At 40.1% G+C, this 22,025-nt stretch overlaps 2 protein-coding genes across 3 annotated transcripts in view; one reads left to right on the top strand and one right to left on the bottom strand.

The window, feature by feature from the left end:
- Positions 1-7,686: 7,686 nt before the first annotated feature.
- SERP1 (stress associated endoplasmic reticulum protein 1) lies at positions 7,687-13,660 on the bottom strand. The gene is made up of 3 exons (XM_025436122.3): positions 13,278-13,660; positions 13,000-13,075; positions 7,687-11,518 (listed from the first exon to the last, which is right to left on the bottom strand). Exons 1-3 carry the CDS (start codon positions 13,359-13,361, stop codon positions 11,478-11,480), a joined length of 201 nt encoding a protein of 66 aa, XP_025291907.1. The 5' UTR covers positions 13,362-13,660; the 3' UTR covers positions 7,687-11,477.
- Positions 13,661-13,870: 210 nt separating this feature from the next.
- Positions 13,871-22,025, top strand: part of EIF2A (eukaryotic translation initiation factor 2A) — a 34,240-nt gene continuing 26,085 nt past the window's right edge. The window contains exon 1 of one of the 2 annotated variants that reach the window (XR_007405116.1): positions 13,871-14,028. Coding sequence is in view for 1 of the 2 variants with exons in the window: in XM_025436114.3 (XP_025291899.2) it covers positions 14,001-14,028 (28 nt within the window). In the remaining variant the exon portion in view is untranslated. The remainder of the gene's footprint in view (positions 14,029-22,025) is intronic. The other variant, XM_025436114.3, reaches the window with a different exon arrangement.

Below are 22,025 nucleotides of genomic sequence, written 5' to 3' on the forward strand. Positions count from 1 at the left end.
TTCCAGGAAATAGAAGGGGAAAGAACTGTTCCCATTTTATTCTCTGATGCCACTATTACCCTGATACCAAAACCAGACAAGTACACTCAAGAAACAAAAATTATACTATCCCATGACCTCTTATAAATATCAATGCAGAAATTTTTAACAAAATAGTAGCAAACAAGAATCTCTTCCTGAAAAAAAGGCATCTACAAAAAACCCACAGCTAACATCCTACTTAATGGTGAAAGGCTGAATGCCTTCCTAAGGTCAGGAATAAGGCAAAGATAGCCACGTTGCCATGTCTAGTCAGTAATGTACTAGAGGTTCCAGCCAGAGTAATTAGACAAGAAAAAGAAATAAAAGGCATTCAGATTGGAAAGGAAAGAAGTAAAACCATCTCTATTTGCAGATAACATAATCTTGTATGTAGAAAATCCTAAGGAATCTACTAAACAACTATTGGGACTAATGAATGAGTTTAGTAAGATTGTAGGACACTGGTCAATATAAAGAAATTGTATTTTTATACAGTAGCACTGAACAAATAAAAAATGAAATTAAGAAAACAGTTCCAATTTATAATGAAATCAAAAAGAATAATAGGAATAAATTTAACAAAAGTTTAAAATATATACTCTGAGGGGCACCTGGGTGGCTCAGTCGGTCAAGTGTCTGCCTTCACCTTAGGTCACGTTCCCAGGGCCCTGGGATCCAGTCCTGCATCGGGCTCCTTGATCAGCAGGGAGCCTACTTCTCCTTTTCCCTGCAGCTCCCCTTTCTTGCGCTCTCTCTCTTTCTCTCTCTGTCAAATAAATAAATAAAATCTTTAAAAAAATAAAATAAGATCTCTGAAAACTACAAATCATTGTTGAAAGAAATATAAATAAATGAAAAGATGTCCTATGTTTATGGATTGGAAGATTTGATATTGTTAAAATGGAAATGTTCCCCAAATTGATCTGCAGATTCAACATCATCCCTACCTAAATACAAGTTGGCTTCTTTATAGAAACTGACAAGCAGATCCTAAAATTCATATGGAAATGCAAAGGAACCAAAATAGCCAAAATAATCTTGAGGAAGAACAAAGTTGGACCTAAATTGGTCTGAAATCAGACCTCCTGATTTCAAAACTTATTACAAAGCAAGAGTGATCAAGACATTGTTAGTGGCATAAAGCTAGCCATATAGATCAATGGAATAGAATTGAAAGTCCAGAAATAAACCCATATATTGTCAATTGAGTTTTCAACAAGGATGCCATGACAATCAATGGAGATACAGTAGCCTTTTCAACAAATAGTGCTGGGACAACTGGATAGCCACACATAAAATAATAAAATTGGACCGTGACCTCATACTATATACAAAAATTAACTCAAAATTGATTAAAGACCTACTGCTCACTTCGGCAGCACATATACTAAAAATTGATTAAAGACCTAAACATAAAAGGCAAAATTATGAAATTCTAAGGAGAAAATATAGGGGTAAATCTTCATGACCTTGGATTTCGCAATGGATTCTTGGATATGATACAAAAGCACAAGCAACAAAAGAAATAGATAAATTGAACTGCATCTAGACTTCAGACTCTGTGTTTCAAAAGACTATCAAAAAAGTTAAAAGGACAATACACTGAGAGAATATATTTGCAAATCATATATCTTATAAGGGACTAGTATCTAAAATTATATAAAGGCCTCTTACAACTCAATAACAAGAAATAAATTACTTAATTTTTAAGAGGACAAAGAAATCTTATATTGATTGTTCTTACTAAACTAAAATAAGCAAAGGATCTCCAAAAATATTTCACTAAAGAAGAAATGCACATAACTATCAGGGAAATGAAAATCAAAGCCACAGTGACATATCTCTTCATATCCACTAGGATGGCTAGAATAACAAAGACAATAATAACAAAGGATGTTGACATCTTTTGACAAGAATTGACAAGGATATAGAGAAATCAGAACCCTCATACACTGCTGGTATGTAAAGTGATACATCCACTTTGGAAAACACTCTAGTGGTCCTCAAAAAAGTTGAACCACAGAGTTACCATTTGACCAAGCAATTCTACTCCTAGGTATATAGTCAAGAGAAATGTAAATATATGTCCACACAAAAACTTGTACACAAATGTCTATAGCAGCATTATTGATAATCATCAAAGGTGGAAAAAAACTAAATCTCCATGAAATGATGGATGGATCTACAAAATTTGGCATATCCATATAATGGGACATTGTTCAGCCTTAGAAAGGAATGAAGTTCTGATACGTGCTAACGTGGACGAGGCTAGTCTCAAAATGCCACGTATTAAATTATTCCACTTATATGAGATGTCCGTAATAGGCAAATATAGAGACATAATAAATTAGTGGTTGCATTAGGTTATGGAGTGGGGGCTGTGGGGAAATGTTGAGTGGTCATAGCCAAGAGGTACTAGATTTCTTCTTGAAGCTATGAAAATGTTACTGTGGTGATCATTGCACTACTGAATATGCTGATAACCATTTAAGTGCATCTTTAAATAGGTGAATTTTATGGTAAGTGAATTATATATCAATAATGCTGTTTAAAAAAAATACTGAAAAGAAAAGCCAAATAGAACAAATGAACCTAAGTGCGTATCGAGTTAGTGGCATAATTGCACAGAGAAATTTCACATAATTTAAAAGCTAATAATTTGGCTCCATATCCCTCATGAAACACTGCCTAGTTATAAAAAGAACTGCAAAGACCGCGTTTTTAGAAGACTGTTTTCAATAATCATATTGTTAATAAAATTGTTATTATATTTTGAAACTGCTGTATATTTAGTAGGATAAAGCAACTAAGTAATCACATGATTGTTGTTAGGAACCAAGATTTTCAATTTAAGAAAAAAAAAGAATACGAGACACAAGTGAAAATGTGTCATCTTAAATTTGAATTAGAAATACCAATATAAAATCGTGATGTACTTTCCTTAAAAATACATATTTTTTAGTTTCATTCGCTAAAAGCCTTAGAAACAATGTGAATACAATGAGAAAACAATTGCAATAAGCACTCCTAGAGTTCAGACAGTAATCTCGAAATACCATACCCTGGTAAAAAGAATCATGGCAGATGGTTCCAAGTCTAGGGAAGGAAATATCAGGTGAATCTGGGGCATCTCAAAATACTAGTCTCTTTTCTATGTGCTTTGCCTGTATTTGCTCATGTAATTCACTTGTAATTGAAAAAATAGAATCAAAAAGATTGCCCAAGATCAGACAGGGATAAAGTGACAAAAACAAAACAAAACTAGGTACAAATCCAGGCTTCAGAATCAGCACTTGAAAAGTTGCTCAACCTTGCTAGTAATTAGAGAAATGTATATTAAAACAACTCTGAGCCAACTTTACCCTCTTATTAGAAGGGCAAAAGTTAATGTCTGGCAAAATAAAATTTTAGTGAGCTCTCAAATAAAAGTCTTACATATTGCTGACAGAAACTTAATTTTTGGGACGCGTGGGTGGCTCAGTGGTTGAGCATCTGCCTTCAGCTTAGGTCCTGGGATCAAGTCCTGCATTGGGCTCTCCGCAGGGAGCCTGCTTCTCCCTCAGCCTGTGTCTCTGTCTTTTTCTCTGTGTCTCTCATGAATAAGTAAATAAAATCTTAAAAAAGAAAAAGAAACTTAACTTTTCAGAATATTTTTTGGATAGTTTATCATACCTAATACATTTGAAGATGCACATACCTCATGCTCAGAAATCCCCCTTCTAGGGGCATTTAGGTGGCGCAGTCAGTTGAGCATCTGACTCTTGATTTTGGCTCAGGTCATGATCTCAGGGTCTTCAGGTCAAGCCCTGCATCAGGCTCCATGCTCAGAGGGGAGTCTGCTTGAGATCCTTTCTCTCCCTCTGCCCCTTCCCTTCTGTACTCTCTCTCCTTGTCAAATAAATAAGATCTTATAAAAAGTTCCACTTCTAGATGAGAGAAATTCTTTTTTTTATTTTTTTCATTTGTTTTTATTGAAGTTCGATTTGCCAACATATAGTATAACACCCAGTGTTCATTCCTAGATGAGAGAAATTCTATATATATTTATACAAGGGAACAATGTATAAACATCCACATTCATTACAGCCCAGAGTACAACAATGAACAAGTAGAAACAGCCTCAGCATCTCAGGAGCCTGGATACGTAAGTGCGGCTTATTCATAACGAGTATACTCCAGGTGGCAATTAAAATGAATGAATCAGATCTACTGGAGAAACCTCAAAATTACGTTGAGTCAAAAGTAAAATTGCATATAAAATGTACAGTTTGACATTACCTATGTAAATCTTAAATGTTCACAAGAGTATGTATTATTTATTTATGTGTAGTAAAGGTACAAAAATACATGTGAATGACCTACGTTGACTTCATAAGGCAAAGAAGAGGTGTTTTGTCCTATCTTTAACATTTTACTTATACCTTAAAAAAGAGATTTAAGGCAAATGTGGCAAAATTTTAATAACTGTGGCATATTGATGATGGCATGTAGACATGTTATTTTGTATGTTGGAAATTTCTTATAACCACAGTATTTAAAAACCCAAAGCACAATATCCTATATTAAGCACAGTTTGCTCATTAAAAAAAAAAAAAAAAAAAAAAGAGTGAAGGCTAAATTGCCATGTGGTAGCCTGGACTGAATTCTAGAACAGAGAGAGGACATTAGTGGGAAAACTGGTGAAATCCAAATAGAGTCCTAATCTAGTTAATGATGTCACTCCAGTGTTAAAGTCTTAGTTTCAACAAGTAGACCGTGGTTATGTAAGATGTTCACATTAGGGGAAGCTGAATGAAGGTGCAAAGAGACTTTCTGTAGTATCTTTGCAACTTCTCCGTAAATCTGTTTTTGAAATAAGTGAAGGTATCAAATTCCATATATTTTCTCTAAGTGTTTTTCTGTTTTCTAACAGGGATTCAAGTCTTTTCAAAGGACAAATTTCATGAGCCAATATATCTACCAAGGGCCGTTTTCATGTCTGAGGTAGACATGTACTGTACTGCTGTACTGCTACGGCAATTTCAACGTGAGGTAATAAAAGGGAGGTCACAAGAGGCTCTAGAGCAGGGATTACTGTGTGGACAAGCGGTCTTTGAGACCAAGGTATCCCAAGGAAACCCCAAGGTTTCTCTTCAGCTTTCCAAATGCTATAGATCTTCTTCGGGAAAGTAAAATTATAGTCGAGATGTGTGACTGGCAAGTGACCCTAAAAAATAGGTGACTTCCTGCCACATCAAATACAGAGGCTACTGTTACTGTTTTTGATGAGGAAGGTCCCTCACCCTATGAGAGATGTTTTGGTTTTGCAGTTTACAAAGTTAGTGAATCCTATTTACGGAGAGCATTTAAGATTTTCAACATGATTTTCCCATTAAGGTTTCATAACAGTTGCATGAAACAGGAGGGCAAGTGTTTCCTTCTCTGTAGGCAAAGAGAACAAGGGCCAAGGAAGTTAGCTATTTGTTTGACGCCATGGAACCAGAACTCTGAGCCCTCTTCAACACTTCTCAAATTTCATTTGTATATGAATTACCTAAGGGTCCTGTGAAAATGAAAATTCTGATTCAGGGGGCCTTGGGTGAGGGCCAAGATTCCGTATTCCTAACAAGGTTCCAGGTTACTGTGGGCCACACTCTGAATAATAGACCATTGACACAGGCTGGGTGTTAAACTCTGTGGGTCCAACCTCCCCGTGCATCCCAGGTCAGTGTAGATGGACTTTAATGTTTAGCAAAGAAAGGGATCTGGCCTTGGAAACCTTTTTTTTTTTTTTTTTTTAAGATTTTATTTTGAAATAATCTCTATACCCATTATGGGACTCGAACCCACAACCCCAGGCTTCAGTCCCATGTTCTACCACTGAGCCAGCCAGGTCCCCCTTCCTTGAAAAGCATTCTGACGCTGTTCTCAATCGAGCAGACATGACTGTTTACACTTTCCTTCTTCGTGTAACTCGTCTGTAATGAACAGGAAGTTGTGCACAAGTCACCGAGGGTGGAGCTAGGTGGAAACACGCTTGGATACTGCCAGCGTTTATTTAGCTTTATGATTTAGTCTTTGTCAGAAATTATCCAGGTGCATTTGGACCTTGGCATCTACAGTTGTTCATTAGTTGGTGCCTCAAGTAATAGAACACAAATCTGTAGGCCCTTGGTGGTTCATCCTGGTCCCGTGGCACTCCTGGCTGCCAGGAGTTAGGTGGTTTTCCCGAGCTCCACATGGCCGAATGGATGGCATGTTCCCAGTGGACCCTGAGAGTTTCCTTGGTCTACTGTAGATCTGGTTTGGTAACCACATGATACCGTAAATGCTCATCAGTGTGGTGTGACCTTGCCATAGGGAATTTGTGAAGAGAACAAGCTTTCCCTTTCAGGGGCTGGATCTGATTTGGGAGGAACAGAGCCATCTGGGTTTGTGGTCTAGTTTGGAGAAAGATGCACCACTGTGACATCCTTGTCCCTTCCCTATGATCTAGGGGCCCGGGACAGAGGGCAGCTGACAGCCCACAGGCACCTGCTCTGAACAGTGTGGTTGTTTGACTTATAACTGGACAGACTGGTGTAGTGAGGTGTTGACTTTCTTTATAAAGCACTTTTTATAGTTTTCTCAATGACACTTATAATGAACCGTTCTCAAATATGCCTGAAGGACAAATCCCACTGTTGATGTATTTCCAAATATCAAGCTTATCCTGAGAGTTCATTTCAAGGCTAGACTCGGATGATGGTGCTGAGCCCGGCCATTAAGCAGAGGTTGCCAAGATCGAAAGTAGTTGGGATGACTGTTATATCAAGGATGCATTATTTTACAAGACATGTTCTTACTTTATAATAGGGCATCTGGTGCTCTATCACTTTCATCTAAAATGTTGAGCTCCCCTTGAGTGTGTAGTTTCATAGCAGCCTCAAGGCTGGTGAGAATAGATGAAAAAAAAAAAAAAGTTATGGCACTTGTTCTTAAGGATTCTATACTCTAGCCGAGAAACGGAGAAAACTAATAAACATGGCAACATAATAAATGCTAACTCATCCAGAGTGATCAATCCCAAAAACAGGGATTCTAATTCCCCTGACAAGGGAAAGGTAAAATTTAAGCTAGACTTTAAAGGATCAGTAGTACTGTAACGTAGAGAAAATGAGCAAAAACACCTAGAGCACAAGGTATTAGAAAAGTGAAAGTAGACTTTTGGGGCTGACCTGGCTACAGAGAGGCAGTGGGGGGCAAAGCTGAAAAGTAGACTGTGCCAGGCTGTGAAATCTCCTGAAAAAATTCAACACTACAGTTATTTCATTCCAAGGGCAGCGGTAAGCCACTGAAGTTTAGTAAACACTCTGATTATACCTTCAGAGAACTCTAATGGGGTTTTATGAGATTAATATATAAACTAAAAGGAGACAGGCCTAAAGAATCAGAATTCCTTGGCACTCGACATATTAAAGAGCCAATTTGGTCACCATAAAACTAGTTTTCTAATCCTGGTTCTGCTACTGGTTCATTGGTGATGGGAGAGATAACTTCACTCGATCATTTCCTCAAATGTAAAATAAATGGGTTACCAAGGTAATTTCTAAAAGTTCCCTCTGGCTCTAAAATCAATTATTTTCATTCCCCTGGTTCAGACTTCTTCATAACGATGAGAAAAGAAGAAAAACCTGTTACTAATGCTTTTAATGATATTGAAATCATAGTTTTATTTAAATTTGTAGATTTGTTCTGCATCCCAAGGTAGAAGTTTGCACACTGAAAAAAAGTCACACATGATTTATTCACTGAAGTTTCATAATAAAAAGAATCTATGGAGAGCACATGACTACATTTTTTTTTTTTTGGCTACCAGACTATCAAATAAGATTTTTCAACATCACAGATGGAAATTTTTAAAACAAAATACAGTAAGATTATATAACAAAATACTTTTTAAAAATGTACTCTTGAATATGTTACAGTGGATAACATTACCGATTTGATCTATTTTTGTGCTGTACAGGAAATATCAATAGTAAATTTGTCACTTAAATTCATTTTCAAAAGAAATTGCATCTATAAAAGGACAAGTTTTTTTTTTTTTTTTTTTTTGAGTTGGCAACATGCAAACATATTTTTAAAACTACAAGTTTCTCTAAAAGCAGAAGTAAAGAGCTCATGAAAACAGAAGTGTTCTGTGTGGACATTCTACAATCATTCTTATGGTTTCTCTAGGGTATTGTTGAGTCCAGAAACTTGCTTCTAATTTCTGCTCTACCTCAACTAGCTCTGTCAGAGCATACGCTATTTACCTGGTTTTATCTTTCTTTTAAAATACTGATCATGATTACAATTTTCATTTTATTATCTTTTCTCCCACTACTGGACTGAAAAATACTTGAGTGCCAGGACCCTGTAGTCACAGCTCTACCTCCCTATCTGGCACGTAACTCAATATTCACAAAATAAATGAATTTTTTAATCTGTAAATTGAGACAGTTGGACTAAACTGCCCATGTCTCTATTTTTATGATTCTGTGCTATGCATGAATTTACTTTGTATTATCTAAGTCCAGACAGTTGATTTTTCCCCTTCAGCTAGTCTTCTAAGCCTTTTATTGCTCATTAGTACTCTTCAAAATAGGACATTTTTGTCCTAATTCAACTTGAAGATAAAGCAGTACAAGTACCTGGAGTAGGATGAAGTTTTGACAGGAAATGATTCTCTTGCGAAGTGACACTGAATTTGCTGTTGAACCCAACTCCTGCTTCTTAAAGTTCTGGTTTTTACTTAAAACAGTAAGTTAAAAACTAAAAAGGTACTCAAAGACAAACTTTAAAACAATTTCTAAGTGGAAAATTTGATGTTCTAAATTATACAGATGCTACAACAGTGATAAAATTTTGTTGACGAACCTCCCAAGAACACAATCCAGTTCTACACGGCATTCCTTTGTGCCAACAAAACCCCAGGAACCTTAGTGAGAAGAGCCCTGGCCCTGCAGTTGAGGATACATACTTCTTTGATAGAAGTCAAAGCCCATTACAATACATCCTGTTACAGTGAAAATCTTTCCTTATTTTGGAAGCCCACTCAATTATTTTGAGTAACATTATATACAACCCAACAGATACAATGAAATCATGGACAACTCTTTGAAATGTTAAACGACAAAGAGTTATTGGATAATGTAGACAATCCCCCAATAGACATTATTACCATTCTGTGTTCAACACTGATGACATAAAAATTCAACTGGGAAAGAACTGTGATTTTTTTTTCCCTTGAATGGGACTTGGATAATGAGGGTAAATCCTAGGAAGAGAAGTATTTAATCCACTGTGCTTTTAATGTACTTCTTGCTACTTACTCCCAGTTATAAACTTTTTATCTGTGTCTCAAGGTACTTTTTAACTTAAGTACAATACTAGGCATTCTTTAAAATAATTTTCTATTAACTGTAAAAAGCACACTCAGATAAGAATTCTGTAAAATCATACCTTTTAGAAGGCATCAAATAATCAGGGAACTTTATTTTTTAAAGGATAAATCAAATAAGACATTGCTTTCATTGACCCAAACATGCATAATCCATCCTTAATATAAAATGTACTCAATTAGGAAATTACACGTGAAATACAAAGGGAATGCAACTTTTACATATGTAAAATGATTGCTAGCTATGGAAATTTAACAGTCAAATTAATGAAGACATTGTACAATTAAAAAAAAAAAACAGCCCAAAACCCTAATTACTTAAAGCCAATTGTCTATAGTAAACCAGGGGAAATTCTAATATGGAATGGTTTGACTCAAAGCAAAAATAAGGCACCTGCTATAAATTTAGAACAATAACTTTCATTTTTAAAGTTACAATAAAATAGTATTAGTCAAGCAAGACACTTGCTTCAAAGAGGGAAACAAGTACAGGGTTGATTTCCTGGGTGAGAAAGGCAGGTAACAATGCAGGTAAAAAACCTGCTGGCCCAAGGCTGGCTGACTCCTTCCCTATTCTTGAATAGTTAAGTTCCTAAACATCCTAAACTGCTCCTCTCCCTCATTCTTCCCCTATAGTTAGGGGTATCAGAAGCTCTCTCTGAGGTTCACACTGTGTAAGACTAGGTAGCAGATTTCCCTTCTGTTCCTCTTAAAACAGCTTATTTTAAAAGAGATATCCTGAGGCGATTAACAAAACAAATGAGCAGCTTTCTTTCCAATTCATTGATGCATAGACACCTCTCAGGTGCTTTTTTAAATTCAAGTTATGACCAAGTATTTAAATAGTCAAAACTTAAAATTTTCAACAGTACCAGAAAACCCAAACCCTGCCTTCTCACCCTTACCATTAGTAAAATGAAACTTTGATCAATCTTAACCTACAAAATCATACAACAAAGGGAAGACTAGACTAATCCTTATCAGTGAATCCATTTAATTCCAGCTGGCACCTTCGTCTGACGTATCTAGTACCCTAACAAAATTTTAATCCTCAATCTAGAAAATTATTTCCAAACTAAGTAGCTTTTTAGTTGATGTGCCTTTTTTGGTATTAAAAGTGCTATTAACGTGCTAAGATGTCTTATGGCACGTTGGGACTCATCAGTATGCCCTGATGAGACACCCATTTTTAGTAGTATTTTTCCCTAAAATGCTGTCTAGCATAGTAGACCCCTTTGATATATTAAAGTAATTCTGGTGAAATCAATGGTGACATAAACCTTCCCTGACTGTACTCCACCATGGTAGTTTTAGTGAAAATGAAGTGACTCATTAAGTTACAAAATGCTCAACCACATTGTTTTCTTATAGCATTTCAGGTTAGTATAATTAGTCATGCAAAATTGAAGGTAGTGTAACAGAAATAATATTGTTAAAATAGTTGTAGCTATAAGCATCTCCCTTTATATTAAGCATTTAGAAGCTTTTTAAAAAATTTAGGTGCTAAAGATCATGGGAAGACTAGGTTAACTGTATAGTTGGTTCCATTTATAAGCACTTTATTACAGGACAGTTACAGGACCCTATATGGGAGTGTGCTTTCAATTCAAGATATAGTAATAAAGTGCCTAGCCATATAAAAACCAACTCCAAATTTTAAATTAAGCTAATTGCATTTACACATTAGAGTTAACAAAACCTAGACCTTGTCTACATAGATTTACTCTAATTATCTATACTGGATACTGTTTTAATAACCACATCAAAAAAAATTTACTCTTTACTGACTGAATAAGTAGGGTCCACTACTATAGCTTAACAATCAAATTTTATTGCTTTATTCATGTGGTGCTTTTGCAAGGCACTGTGGTATGGACTAGAAAACCTGGAATGACTCGTGAAGAAACCTTGGAATGACAAATGAAGGATGATATGAAAAGTCATTCTGAGGCAGGATGCTTTACTGAATTGTTTTTAACCAGGGTATCAAACATCAGGAATGAGTTCAAGTTAAAATTCACAGGAGAATGGAAACATCTTAAGGTCAGTCACTTCACATGCCCATCCTGATACTTTGAATAATCTGGAAAATTGCTGTAAAGAGAAAGAGCACATGTTTTAGTAACCATGCTTTGAATAAAATAGGTCTGGCAACTGACAAATACTTATTAAGGCAGTTCACAAGAATCCAAGAGCACCTTTAGCATTACTTGCAAATGCTACATAACTTCATTGAAATAAGAAATGAAAACAAGCCTACTCTCTCTAATAAAACAAGCAAACGTCTGTAAGTTATTTTTTTTAATTTCAGCCTCTCTTGAGTTTTATGTCTGAATGTCTAACAGATTTTGCAGTGCACATTTTAGAAAGAACTTAAAGCACTGAAGCAAACAGGTTTTTCCGGCACAAGAATTATTTTGGTTTATCCCCAAAATATTAAATGTCCTTCTAAGGCCTGGACTATGATATAACCATGTTTCCTCATTTTCACAAAGCTGAAATTCGATAAGCTTCAGGTTATATAAATTGCTTGGCTCTTGGCCATTTATCAAGAAAGCTTCAAACGAGTCACTTTAGGAGGCAGGCAAACTGAAAGGTGAAAGAGGAACCTCAGTAACTTTAGAATGTCAGCGCGGGGATCCCTGGGTGGTACAGCGGTTTGGCGCCTGCCTTTGGCCCAGGGCACGATCCTGGAGACCCGGGATTGAATCCCATGTCGGGCTCCCAGTGCATGGAGCCTGCTTCTCCCTCTGGCTATGTCTCTGCCTCTCTCTCTCTCTCTCTCTCTCTCTGTGTGACTATCATAAATAAATTAAAAAAAAAAAAAAAAAAAAAGAATGTCAGCGCGTAAAAGACAGAAACCGGTACTTCAGTATCGAAGACTTGCATATTAAGATAATAAACGAAGAGGAAAAAAAAAAAAGATCCTCTGTAATTTGCAGGGGCAGGAATCTATCACTTTAACAGCAGGCCGACTTGATAACTTATGGTTTCCTGCCATATGTCAAACGTTTCTTTAATCTAAAAAACACTGGTCTCACGTATTAAGAGTTGCCAAATCAGGTCTGTTTCCTTTATATGGAAATCAATTCTCTGCAAGAGCTTCACTTTCTAAAACGTACCCGACTCTGACAATAATAAAGACATGCGATCGCCGGACACGTTAAATGAAAAGTTCAACGTCCACGTTCATAAGCGTTTCTGCAAACGTTTCTATAATGAGGCTGCAAAAACATTCCGGATTCTCATCCCGTGAAGGTTTTTCTTTTGTTTCTGAGTCTAAATTTCTCCCAACGTGATCGTAAGTTACGGAGGACCTGACCTCCTCCTTTCGGATCTCCTGCGAGCACGACCCAGGGCGGTGAGAAGTTTCTGGAGCACCAACCACCCTCGGTGCAAACGTGGGACCAAGCGAGTCGGTTCGGACGAGAGAGGGACTTGCGGCGGGGCTCCCGGCAGGTGAGCTGGGAACTCCGCTGGGAGGCTTCACCGCTGACGGGCCACCACGTCATCCCAGACCCGACATCCAAACGCCCTACCCGCCCCCCCCCCAAAAAAAAACAAAAACCACTTACCAGAACCACAAACAACAAAAATGAAGAGGGCCAATAACCAGGGTCCTACGGACGCCTTCTCTTCGGGAGCGTTCCTCTGCAAAAATGGAAATTCCCTTTTCAATGCAAAAAAAAAAAACAAAAAAAAAAACCCCGCTTCGACCCCCTCCCCCCGAAGCCCCGAGCTCCCGCACCCACCTTCCCGCCCCTCCCCCCGCCCCCCCCCCCCCCGGCGTCCCGCTCCGGGCTGCGGACACCCCCACGCGGCCCTGCGACCCGGGCCCGACCCCGTTCCTCACCGAGGTCTTGGCGACGTTGCCGCGCTGGGTGATGTTCTTGCTGTGCTTCTCGTTGGCCATGCGGATTCGCTGCTTGGCGACCATGTTCGCGGCGCCGCCACCTGCCCCAGCCGCCGTCGGGCTCGCCCGCCCGCCGCCCGCCTGCCCGCCTGCCCTCGGGCCGCCGGAGCGAGGAGGCTCTCAGGCCGGGGCGCTGGCTCCGACCGCCGGGCCTGGGCCGAGCCGAGCGCGGGAGGCCTGGCGACGCCGGACCGGGCGGCCGAGACGCGGGCGCGCGGGGGCCACAGACCGCAGGCCGCCGGGAGCGTGGAGCCCGCGACGACGGAAACGCAACAACCGGCCAGCGCTGTCCGCAGCCTCGAACTACTTCGGGTTCGGCTGCCAACGTCAGCACTGCACGGGCTCCGCCCCGCGGAAGTGCGGGCTCCGCCTGCCGCGGCCGAAGGCGGACGCCCCGCCCCGCGCCCCGCGCCCCGCGCCCCCCGCCCCCCGCCCCGCGCCCCGCCCCGCCCGGCGCTCTTTAAAGCGCGGCCCCGGAGCTGCGCGTGCGCCTTCGGGCGCCTTGGCCTTCCTCTCTCCACCCCCGGAAGTGAATCGGCCCCGAGGCCTCGTGATACCGGAAGCAGCTCCGCGCGGTTTCCACGCCCGGGGAGACGTGTAGGGGCCGGGTTTGGCCCTCGTGAACTCTGACCCAAGCGCACGGGTTTCTCTTTCCGGGACAAGATGGCGCCGTCCACGCCGCTCCTGACAGGTGAGTCCTGGCCGAGTAAGGGACTGTTCTTCAGAGCGGTTTCTTTTTGGGTTGATCGCTGTGGGGGAGAACCCGAGAAGCGCCGGTGTCCGATCCGCCTTTCCTTGCGGGCTGTGGAAGCGCTTAGGAGGGCCTTTTGGGTTTCTTGGTGCAGCGTGGCAATCGGAAGTGAGGCCCCCCGCCTCCGGCCTCCAGCATCCCCCGCCCCCTCCCCTTCGCCTCCGCGTCCTTCCTCTCTGTCGCGTCAAGCTCCCCTGGAATTGAGGGAGGGGGACAAGATCAGAAGGTGCTAGTCGGCCTTGTTGCCCCGCGGCCGCCGCGCTGGTTTCACACGGACCCTTACCTGGTGACGGACCCAGGTGACAGGGAGACGTCGTGGTCTCTCATAAGGAAGACACATCAGCAAACGACTAAGCGCCGGAGCGAGCGACACGCACTAAATACACCTGAGTGATGCCGAATTCTGTGCTCCTCGCTGTAGTGAGACTTGCAGGACCGAATAGACAGAGCAGAGCGGCGGGAGTGTGGGTTCAAAGGGACGGAAGGGTGGTCTGGGCTTGTGGCAGTGGCCGTGATAGGAACGGCCTAGCAGGGGATCCCGGGGGGCGCCCAGGGGCTGAGCGCCTGCCTTCGGCCCAGGGCGTGACCCGGGGTCCCGGGATCGAGTCCCGCGTCGGGCTCCCCGCACGGAGCCTGCTTCTCCCTCTGCCTGGGTCTCTGCCTCTCTCTCTGAGTCTCTCATGAATAAGTAAAGAAAATCTTATAAATAAATAAATAAATAAATAAATCTGTGTCTTTCATGAATAAGTAAAGAAAATCAAACAAACAAACAAATAAATAGAAAGAAAGAGAAAGAAGCGTCTGAGGTTGACATGGTCATGAGCATTTTCGAATTTGAACATGAGAATATTCCTGACACTTTGAAGGCGGAGGCAGAGTTTATAATTCTGGAAAAGATGATTAAACTTGAGTTTTGGACTGAGTCCGGGGACACTGGACTAGGGTAAGGGCTGGGATTCTCGTATGAGTATCAAGTAAAGAAGGGGGAGGTCGGGAGAGAAAAGGGTAGAGGCTTTTTAAAAGGCATGGATAGCTTACATAGAAGGGAAAAAGTTATAAACAGAAAGGTCTACTTTTTTTTTTTTTTAAGATTTTATGTATTTATTCGTGAGAGATGCACTGAGAGGGAGGCAGGGACATGGAGGCAGAGGGAGAAGCAGGCTCCACGCAGGGAGCCCGACGCGGGACTCGATCCCGGGACTCCGGGGTCACGCCCTGGGCCGAGACCTGCATCGAGACCTGATGCAGGACTCGAACCCAGCCCCCCTCCCCCCCCCCCGCCTCCGGTCACTACAGGAGCCAAAGGCAGAAGCTCAACCACTGAGCCACCCAGGTTCCCGGAAGGTTGTCTCCTTTTGAAGATGGGGGTTATGTCCCCCTGAGACTTGAATCCTAAAAAGCTGTGGCACTTTTTGGCATCCTCCGTTTTAAGACTTTTTTTTTTTTTTTTTTTAATTTTTATTTATTTATGATAGTCACACAGAGAGAGAGAGAGGCAGAGACACAGGCAGAGGGAGAAGCAGGCTCCATGCACCGGGAGCCCGACGTGGGATTCGATCCTGGGGCTCCACGATCGCGCCCTGGGCCAAACCGCTGCGCCACCCAGGGATCCCCGTTTTAAGACTTTTGTTGTTAAGCACCACATCCGCTCCTATCAGTCTTGACTATCCGCAATTCCTTCATCAAATATCTATCAAATACTGACTATAACTTGTTAGATGACATGTCGGGCGATGTTGTTAAAAGGCTTAATTACATGCTTAAGTGAAATCCCCCGCCCCCCCCCCCCCTTCATAAAGATCACTAGTATGCTATTCACAGTTTTGGAATTCTAAATGCTTATTGAAGTCTAATAAAAAAAAATAGTACATTAAAAAAAATATCTGATAGATTTTCCTCTCCTTTAAAAATCCTTACAGGGTCTTCTCCATGCTTACAGGGTGAATTCCATCCTGTCTAGCATAGCGTGTGGAACCCTTCATAATCCTTGAAAAGCTCTTTGCATTTCCTCCCCCCCCCCCCCCCCCCATTCGTACTCCATCAATATCCTACTGCTTATAAAACCCTCAAAAAATCTACATCTTCAGTCTAGGACTATGCTGTTCCTCTTGATTTGGCCTACTTTTCATCTTTTAAAATTCATTTCAGGGGCCCCTGGGTGGCTCAGTTGGTTAAGTGTCTGCCTTCAGCTCAAGTCACAATCCTGGGAGTCCTGGGGTGGAGCCCCCCTCATGATGCACCATGCTCAGCGGGGAGTCTGCTTCTCCCTCTCCCTCTGCTCCTGCTTGTGGGCTCTCTCACTCACTTTCAAATAAATAAATAGATAATAAAAGTAAGTGAATAAAATTCATTTCAAAAATAATTGCTTTTTGAAGCCTTTCTCCACTTTCCTCATATGATCTGTTAATCCCAGGCTGTTTTTGTACATATATATATGTGTGTGTATATATATATGTGTACATACATACTTAATTTTTTTTTTTTTTTTCACTTTTCGCTTAGGTTAATTACCTGGTTGCTTAGAGGCTTTTCTGCCTTGCTAGACTGTGAACTCCTTGGTGGGGGCAGAGTGTTACTCATCCCTGTCTTCTCAGTACCAAGTACAGTGCATGGTAAACAACAGACATCCTCAGTGTTTGATGGAAGAGCAAATTCATAAAGGATGACCACTTCGTTTATAGTCAGATTTACAAAGAATGACACTTTTCTTAACGATGCTTAAAATCAGACACTTTGTAAGAACTTGAAGGTTAGCTAGTCAGTCTATCCCTTAGATTCTCATATTCATAGAGGCCCAGAGATACATTGTAAATTGGCAGAATCAGGATTATACTCAAGCCATGCAACTCCATGGTCCATTTTTCTTTTACTTGAACACACTGATTAATTCTTTAAACACTGTTAGTATAGATATTTCAGTGAATAATAGATTCTTTTATATGATCTCATTCATGTGGGGAATATAAAAATTAGTGAAAGGGAATAAAGGGAAAGGAGAGAAAATGAGTGAAAATATCAGTGAGGGTGACAAAACATGAGAGAACCCTAACTCTGGGAAATGAACAAGGGGTAGTGGAAGGGGAGGTGGCCGGGGGGGGGTTGGGGTGACTGGGTGATGGGCACTGAGGGGGGCACTTGGTGGGATGAGCACTGGGTGTTATGCTGTATGTTGGCAAATTGAACTCCAATAAAAAAATTTTTAAATAATAGATTCTTTTACTTTCAGAATCGTTTTTTAAACTTAGACTTGTGGGATTTTTGGAGTTTGGAATAATTTGGACATTGTCCAGTAAATTCTGTTATCACAATTTTTATTGGAAATGACAAGGCCAGAGAGAGCATACCTGGGTGGCTAATTCCATTGAGCATCTGATTCTCAACTTCAGCTCAGGTCATGGTCTCCCAAGTTGTGAGATCCAGCTCTAGCTCTTGGCATTTGGGGCTCCACGCTTTGTGGGAGGTCTGCTTGGCATTCTTTCCCTCTCCCTCTGCCCTTCCTCCTGCTTGTATATGTTCGTTCTCTCTCTCTCTCTCTCTCTCTCTCTCAAAACAATCAATTTTTAAAACAAAATTCATTCTCAGGCTGACATTCTCCAGGTTTACCTGGAACTCAACCAGCTCGGCCACCTAAAGGGAAGCACATTTTTTGCCAGTCTCAGTGCATGCTGGCTGTCTTTGGCTTGGCTTGGCTAGATCTTTCTCATTTTTGAATCAACTTTTATTTGAATCACCAGAACCAAATTCTGTTCTCACCTTAGGATAGTTTCCCCTGAAAATTAGAATCTTCCAGATTCTGATGGCTTTATATGAAACCCATATATCTGATCAGCTTGCCTGGTTGAGGACACTGAGATAATTTATTCAAAATAGAGTCATTGTCCTACATTGATAGGTACTGCAGTGGATGTAAGGGTTGGAAAGTTTTCCATTATAGTGATCCTTATGTCCCAGGCATAGGACCCTTGTTTATTGGAGCCTAATAGTTTTCTCATTAACTCAGGCCTAGAGCAATAAATGGTATACAGTAACCAGAAAGGCTGCTAATATTTAAAAAGATTATTTAAGTGCAATATTTAATATGATTGTTTTTAAACAGTTTTTCTGTGTGAAACTCTGGTATTTATCACTTTATTGATAAGAACTGTTCGCGTTTTGGGTTTCTCTCCCTAATAAAACATGTTTCCAGATGGCCTTTGATTAAAGGGGAAAATCATTAAAAACAAGGGATCACATTAACTCTCAGTACACTGTATTAAACTATCTCTGTATTCTTTTCAATGTTTCTCAGATTTGGTCACTTCTAATTAAAATGAATTCCTCATTAGAAAGCCACATGTGGAAAAATTGTTTTTGTTATTGAAAAGAACTTTTGGATCCCTATTTATTTTTGCTTTGTTAACTTGTAATACAGTTTATGTTCTGTTATGAATCCGATTTTGTGTGTCTTCTAATAAACTTTGTATATCTATTTATTCTTGTATAAGTTACTCAAACTGATTATATCCAGTAAAGTATCTTGGTGTTTCCAAAATGTCTTACAGCACTTTTTCATAGTCATGCTTCTGTGTAAGGAGGTGTGAAATAAAGTATTTGTTGTAAGTAGTGGTTTATATGTATGAACAAGATGTAGTGATTCAATATGATTTTTATGATGAATTCAATTGATAATTAGTCCCCTTAAAATAGACATATCTGTTATGAAGAATATCACCAACAGTATCACTGGTTTTAAAGTAGCTCTGATTAGTACTTTCATCTCAGGATTTGTTTTTACCTTAGTACAAAAATCTTGGTCTATTCATTTTTTTTATTTTGATGTAACATTTTTGTTTGGTATTCCCAAGCAAATCCATTCTTGAGAAATGCTGAAAAACTTTTTTTCAAACTTTGGTTTAATTTTTGCTGTATTATAAACAAAGCATTATAAAAAACGATGGTCTTTTTTAAAAGCCTTATATTTTTATATGAGTTAAGATTTACAAAAGTCTTACCAAGTGCCTTCACCTAGCCTTCTCTTTGGTGCTTGTACAGTAGTATTTACTAAACTATAATCCTTATTTGGATTTCACAAGTTTTTGTTTAAGATTTTATTTATTTATTCATGAGAGAGACAGAGAGAGAGGCAGAGACACAGGCAGAGGGAGAAGCAAGCTCCATGCAGGGAACACTATGTGGGACTGGATCCTGGGTCTCCAGGATCACGCCTTGGGCTGAAGGCAGCGCCAAACCACTGAGCCACCCAGGCTGCCCAAGATTTCACCAATTTGTGTGTATATATGGTACTAAGAAATTTTATCACATATGTGATTCATATAACCACCACTATCAGAATATTGAACTGCTCCATCATCAAAAAGATGCCGTCCTGAGGTGTCTGGGTGGCTCCTCTAGTTAAGTATGGTATCAAGTGCAATGTCAGGCTCTGCCCTGGGTGTGGAGCTGCTTAAGATTCTCTCTCTGCACCTTCCACCCCACCTCTGCTGGTGCATACATGTTCTCTCTCTCTCTCTCTCTCTCTCTCAAAAGAAGGAGGAGGCGCCTGGGTAGTTCAGCTGGTTAAGCATCTGCCTTCTAGGGTCCCAGAATCGAGCCCCACATCAAGCTCCCCACTCAGCGGGGAGTCTGCTTCTCCCTCTGCCCCTTCCCCTCCTCTCTTTGCTCTTGAATAAATAAGATCTTAGAAAGAAAGAAGATGCTACACTTATATTGTGAGACCCTCCTTCCAACCAAAACCATGGACAGTCAGTGATCTGTCTTTGATAATTTTGTCATTTCAAGAGTGTTATATAAATGGAATCAGAAAATATAACTTTTGGATTTTTGTGTTAAAACTAGTCTTTATTTAGAATGTGAACATGTGCATGTTGAAAAGCAGTTGATCAGTTTGACTCAAGATTTTGTTTCTCCAGAAACCTACTAAAACCAGGAAGTAAAAACCACATGAGACTGATGCTACTTGAGCAGGAAAGAGTGACACTTTTCACACTGATTTTTTTCTGTCAAGTGTTGTGTTTCAAAATTTTGAGTTAATAATCTGTATGAAAAAGTGTGAGTTAAGTAGTTTTTGTTCCTCACTCCTGTTCTTAGTCCATTCAGGCTCCAGTAACAAAAATATCATAGAGTGGGTGGCTTAAACAACATTTATTTCCCATACTTCTGGAGTCTGGGAAGTTCAAGGTCAAGATACTAGCAGTTTTGGTGTCTGGTAGGAGCCTACTCCTGATTCAAAGACAGCCATTGTCTGCTGGGTCGTCATAGGGCAGAGGGGCAAGGGAGCTTCCTGGAATCTCTTTCATAAGGGCTGCTGTAATCCCATTTATGAGGGCTCTGCTGTCCTGATCTAATTACTCCCCAAAGGCCAACTTCCAAATACCATCACAGTAGAGATTAAGTTTCAACATACGGAGGAGGTGGGTGGTAAACATTTGGTTTACAGTAGATCCTTTGAAGTTTTCTACCTGTCTTAGTTTTGTATGTAGGTATGACGTAGAAATTTTAGAAAAGGAAAACCTTGTACTGGTTGTCCTGAATACTCTGAAAGTTCCCACGGCTGCGGTCAGAAGGCTACCTTCATGCTTTCTGCGGTATAGCTGTCCCTTTAGGTCAAATGACCCTTGAACAACATTGGTTTGAACTGTGCAGGTCCACTTACGCATTTTTTAAAAATAAATACAATACCATGTTTTCCTTATGATTTTCTTAGTAACACTTGGTTTTCTATAGCTTATTTACTTTGTTGCAAGACTACAGTGTATAATACATATACAAAGTACATGTTAATTGACCATTTATGTTATCAGTAAGACTGTGGGCTAGCAGTAGTAAGTATTTGGGGGAGTCAGGTAATTCACAAGTTTTCATTTGCACAGGATTCAGCACCCACCCCTAACCCTGTGTTGTTCAAGGGTTAACTGTATAATGTACAAAAGCTTTGAATTTTACCCCAGGTAAACATTGTCGTTGATGATAACAGCAAAATCAACAAATAGAGAGGACCAAGGTCACTAGTTACAAGTTCATGAGAATGCAAGAAGCTGACACTTTTGCGTTTTCTTTTTTTCCAGTCACTTCAGGCATATGTTCTCAGGGCCATCAGTTAAGGCCATAGAACATGATTTGATTGCATCATCATAGGGCACATTTTCTAATTATGCCACAGCTTCACTGGAGCTTCACTGATGATACGCTGTTTTATTTCCTAGGTCTGTATGTAAATTCTGTAAGAGAGCCCTAATATGTTAAATTACCAGAGCAGCTTGTGAGAGGTGCCTCACCAGGCTGACACAATTTTATGTAATTTTATGTAATAAAGTCTAATATGTTAACTCCCTAGTTTGGTAAATTCACTTTTTATTAATCCTTCAAATAAATGTTTGTTAAAACTGTTATTCTAGTATTAAGGAAAGAATGCTATATTTTCTTCTAAATCCTAATGTGTGATACATGATACCACAGCAAACGATTTGGTGATGAGAAATAAGAAATAGCACTGTTTTGCCTGTGTAGTAAGAGAATTTTGATGCTACACTTGATCGTAGCCAAAAAACTGAGAAGTGTTGTTCATCCTCCAGATCTTAGCACACAAATCCTGTACTCAAGAACACTTCCCCTAACCTTCCATTTTTAGATCAAAACTCCCTATTCATTGGATTAGCCCCATAGATCGTTACTTTGTACCACTAAGCACACTTACAGGATTCCATGTATTTGACTAATTATGTAATTAATGAGGTGAGGGACAAGGCTGATTTTCCTCTTATTGTATCTCTAGTACTCAACATGGGGCCTGGGAGGTAGTTTTTACTTTTTACTCAGCATTTTTTGAATGAACGAATCAGTTTGATTGAGCTGTACAAGTTTCTAATTTAGCCATTTAAAAATACATAATTCTGTACATGTTTTTCCCTAATCTTGAACTTTGTTCCCACTTAATTTTT

The sequence above is a fragment of the Canis lupus genome, chromosome 23, assembly GCF_003254725.2.
Source record: "Canis lupus dingo isolate Sandy chromosome 23, ASM325472v2, whole genome shotgun sequence".
Lineage (NCBI taxonomy): Eukaryota > Metazoa > Chordata > Mammalia > Carnivora > Canidae > Canis > Canis lupus.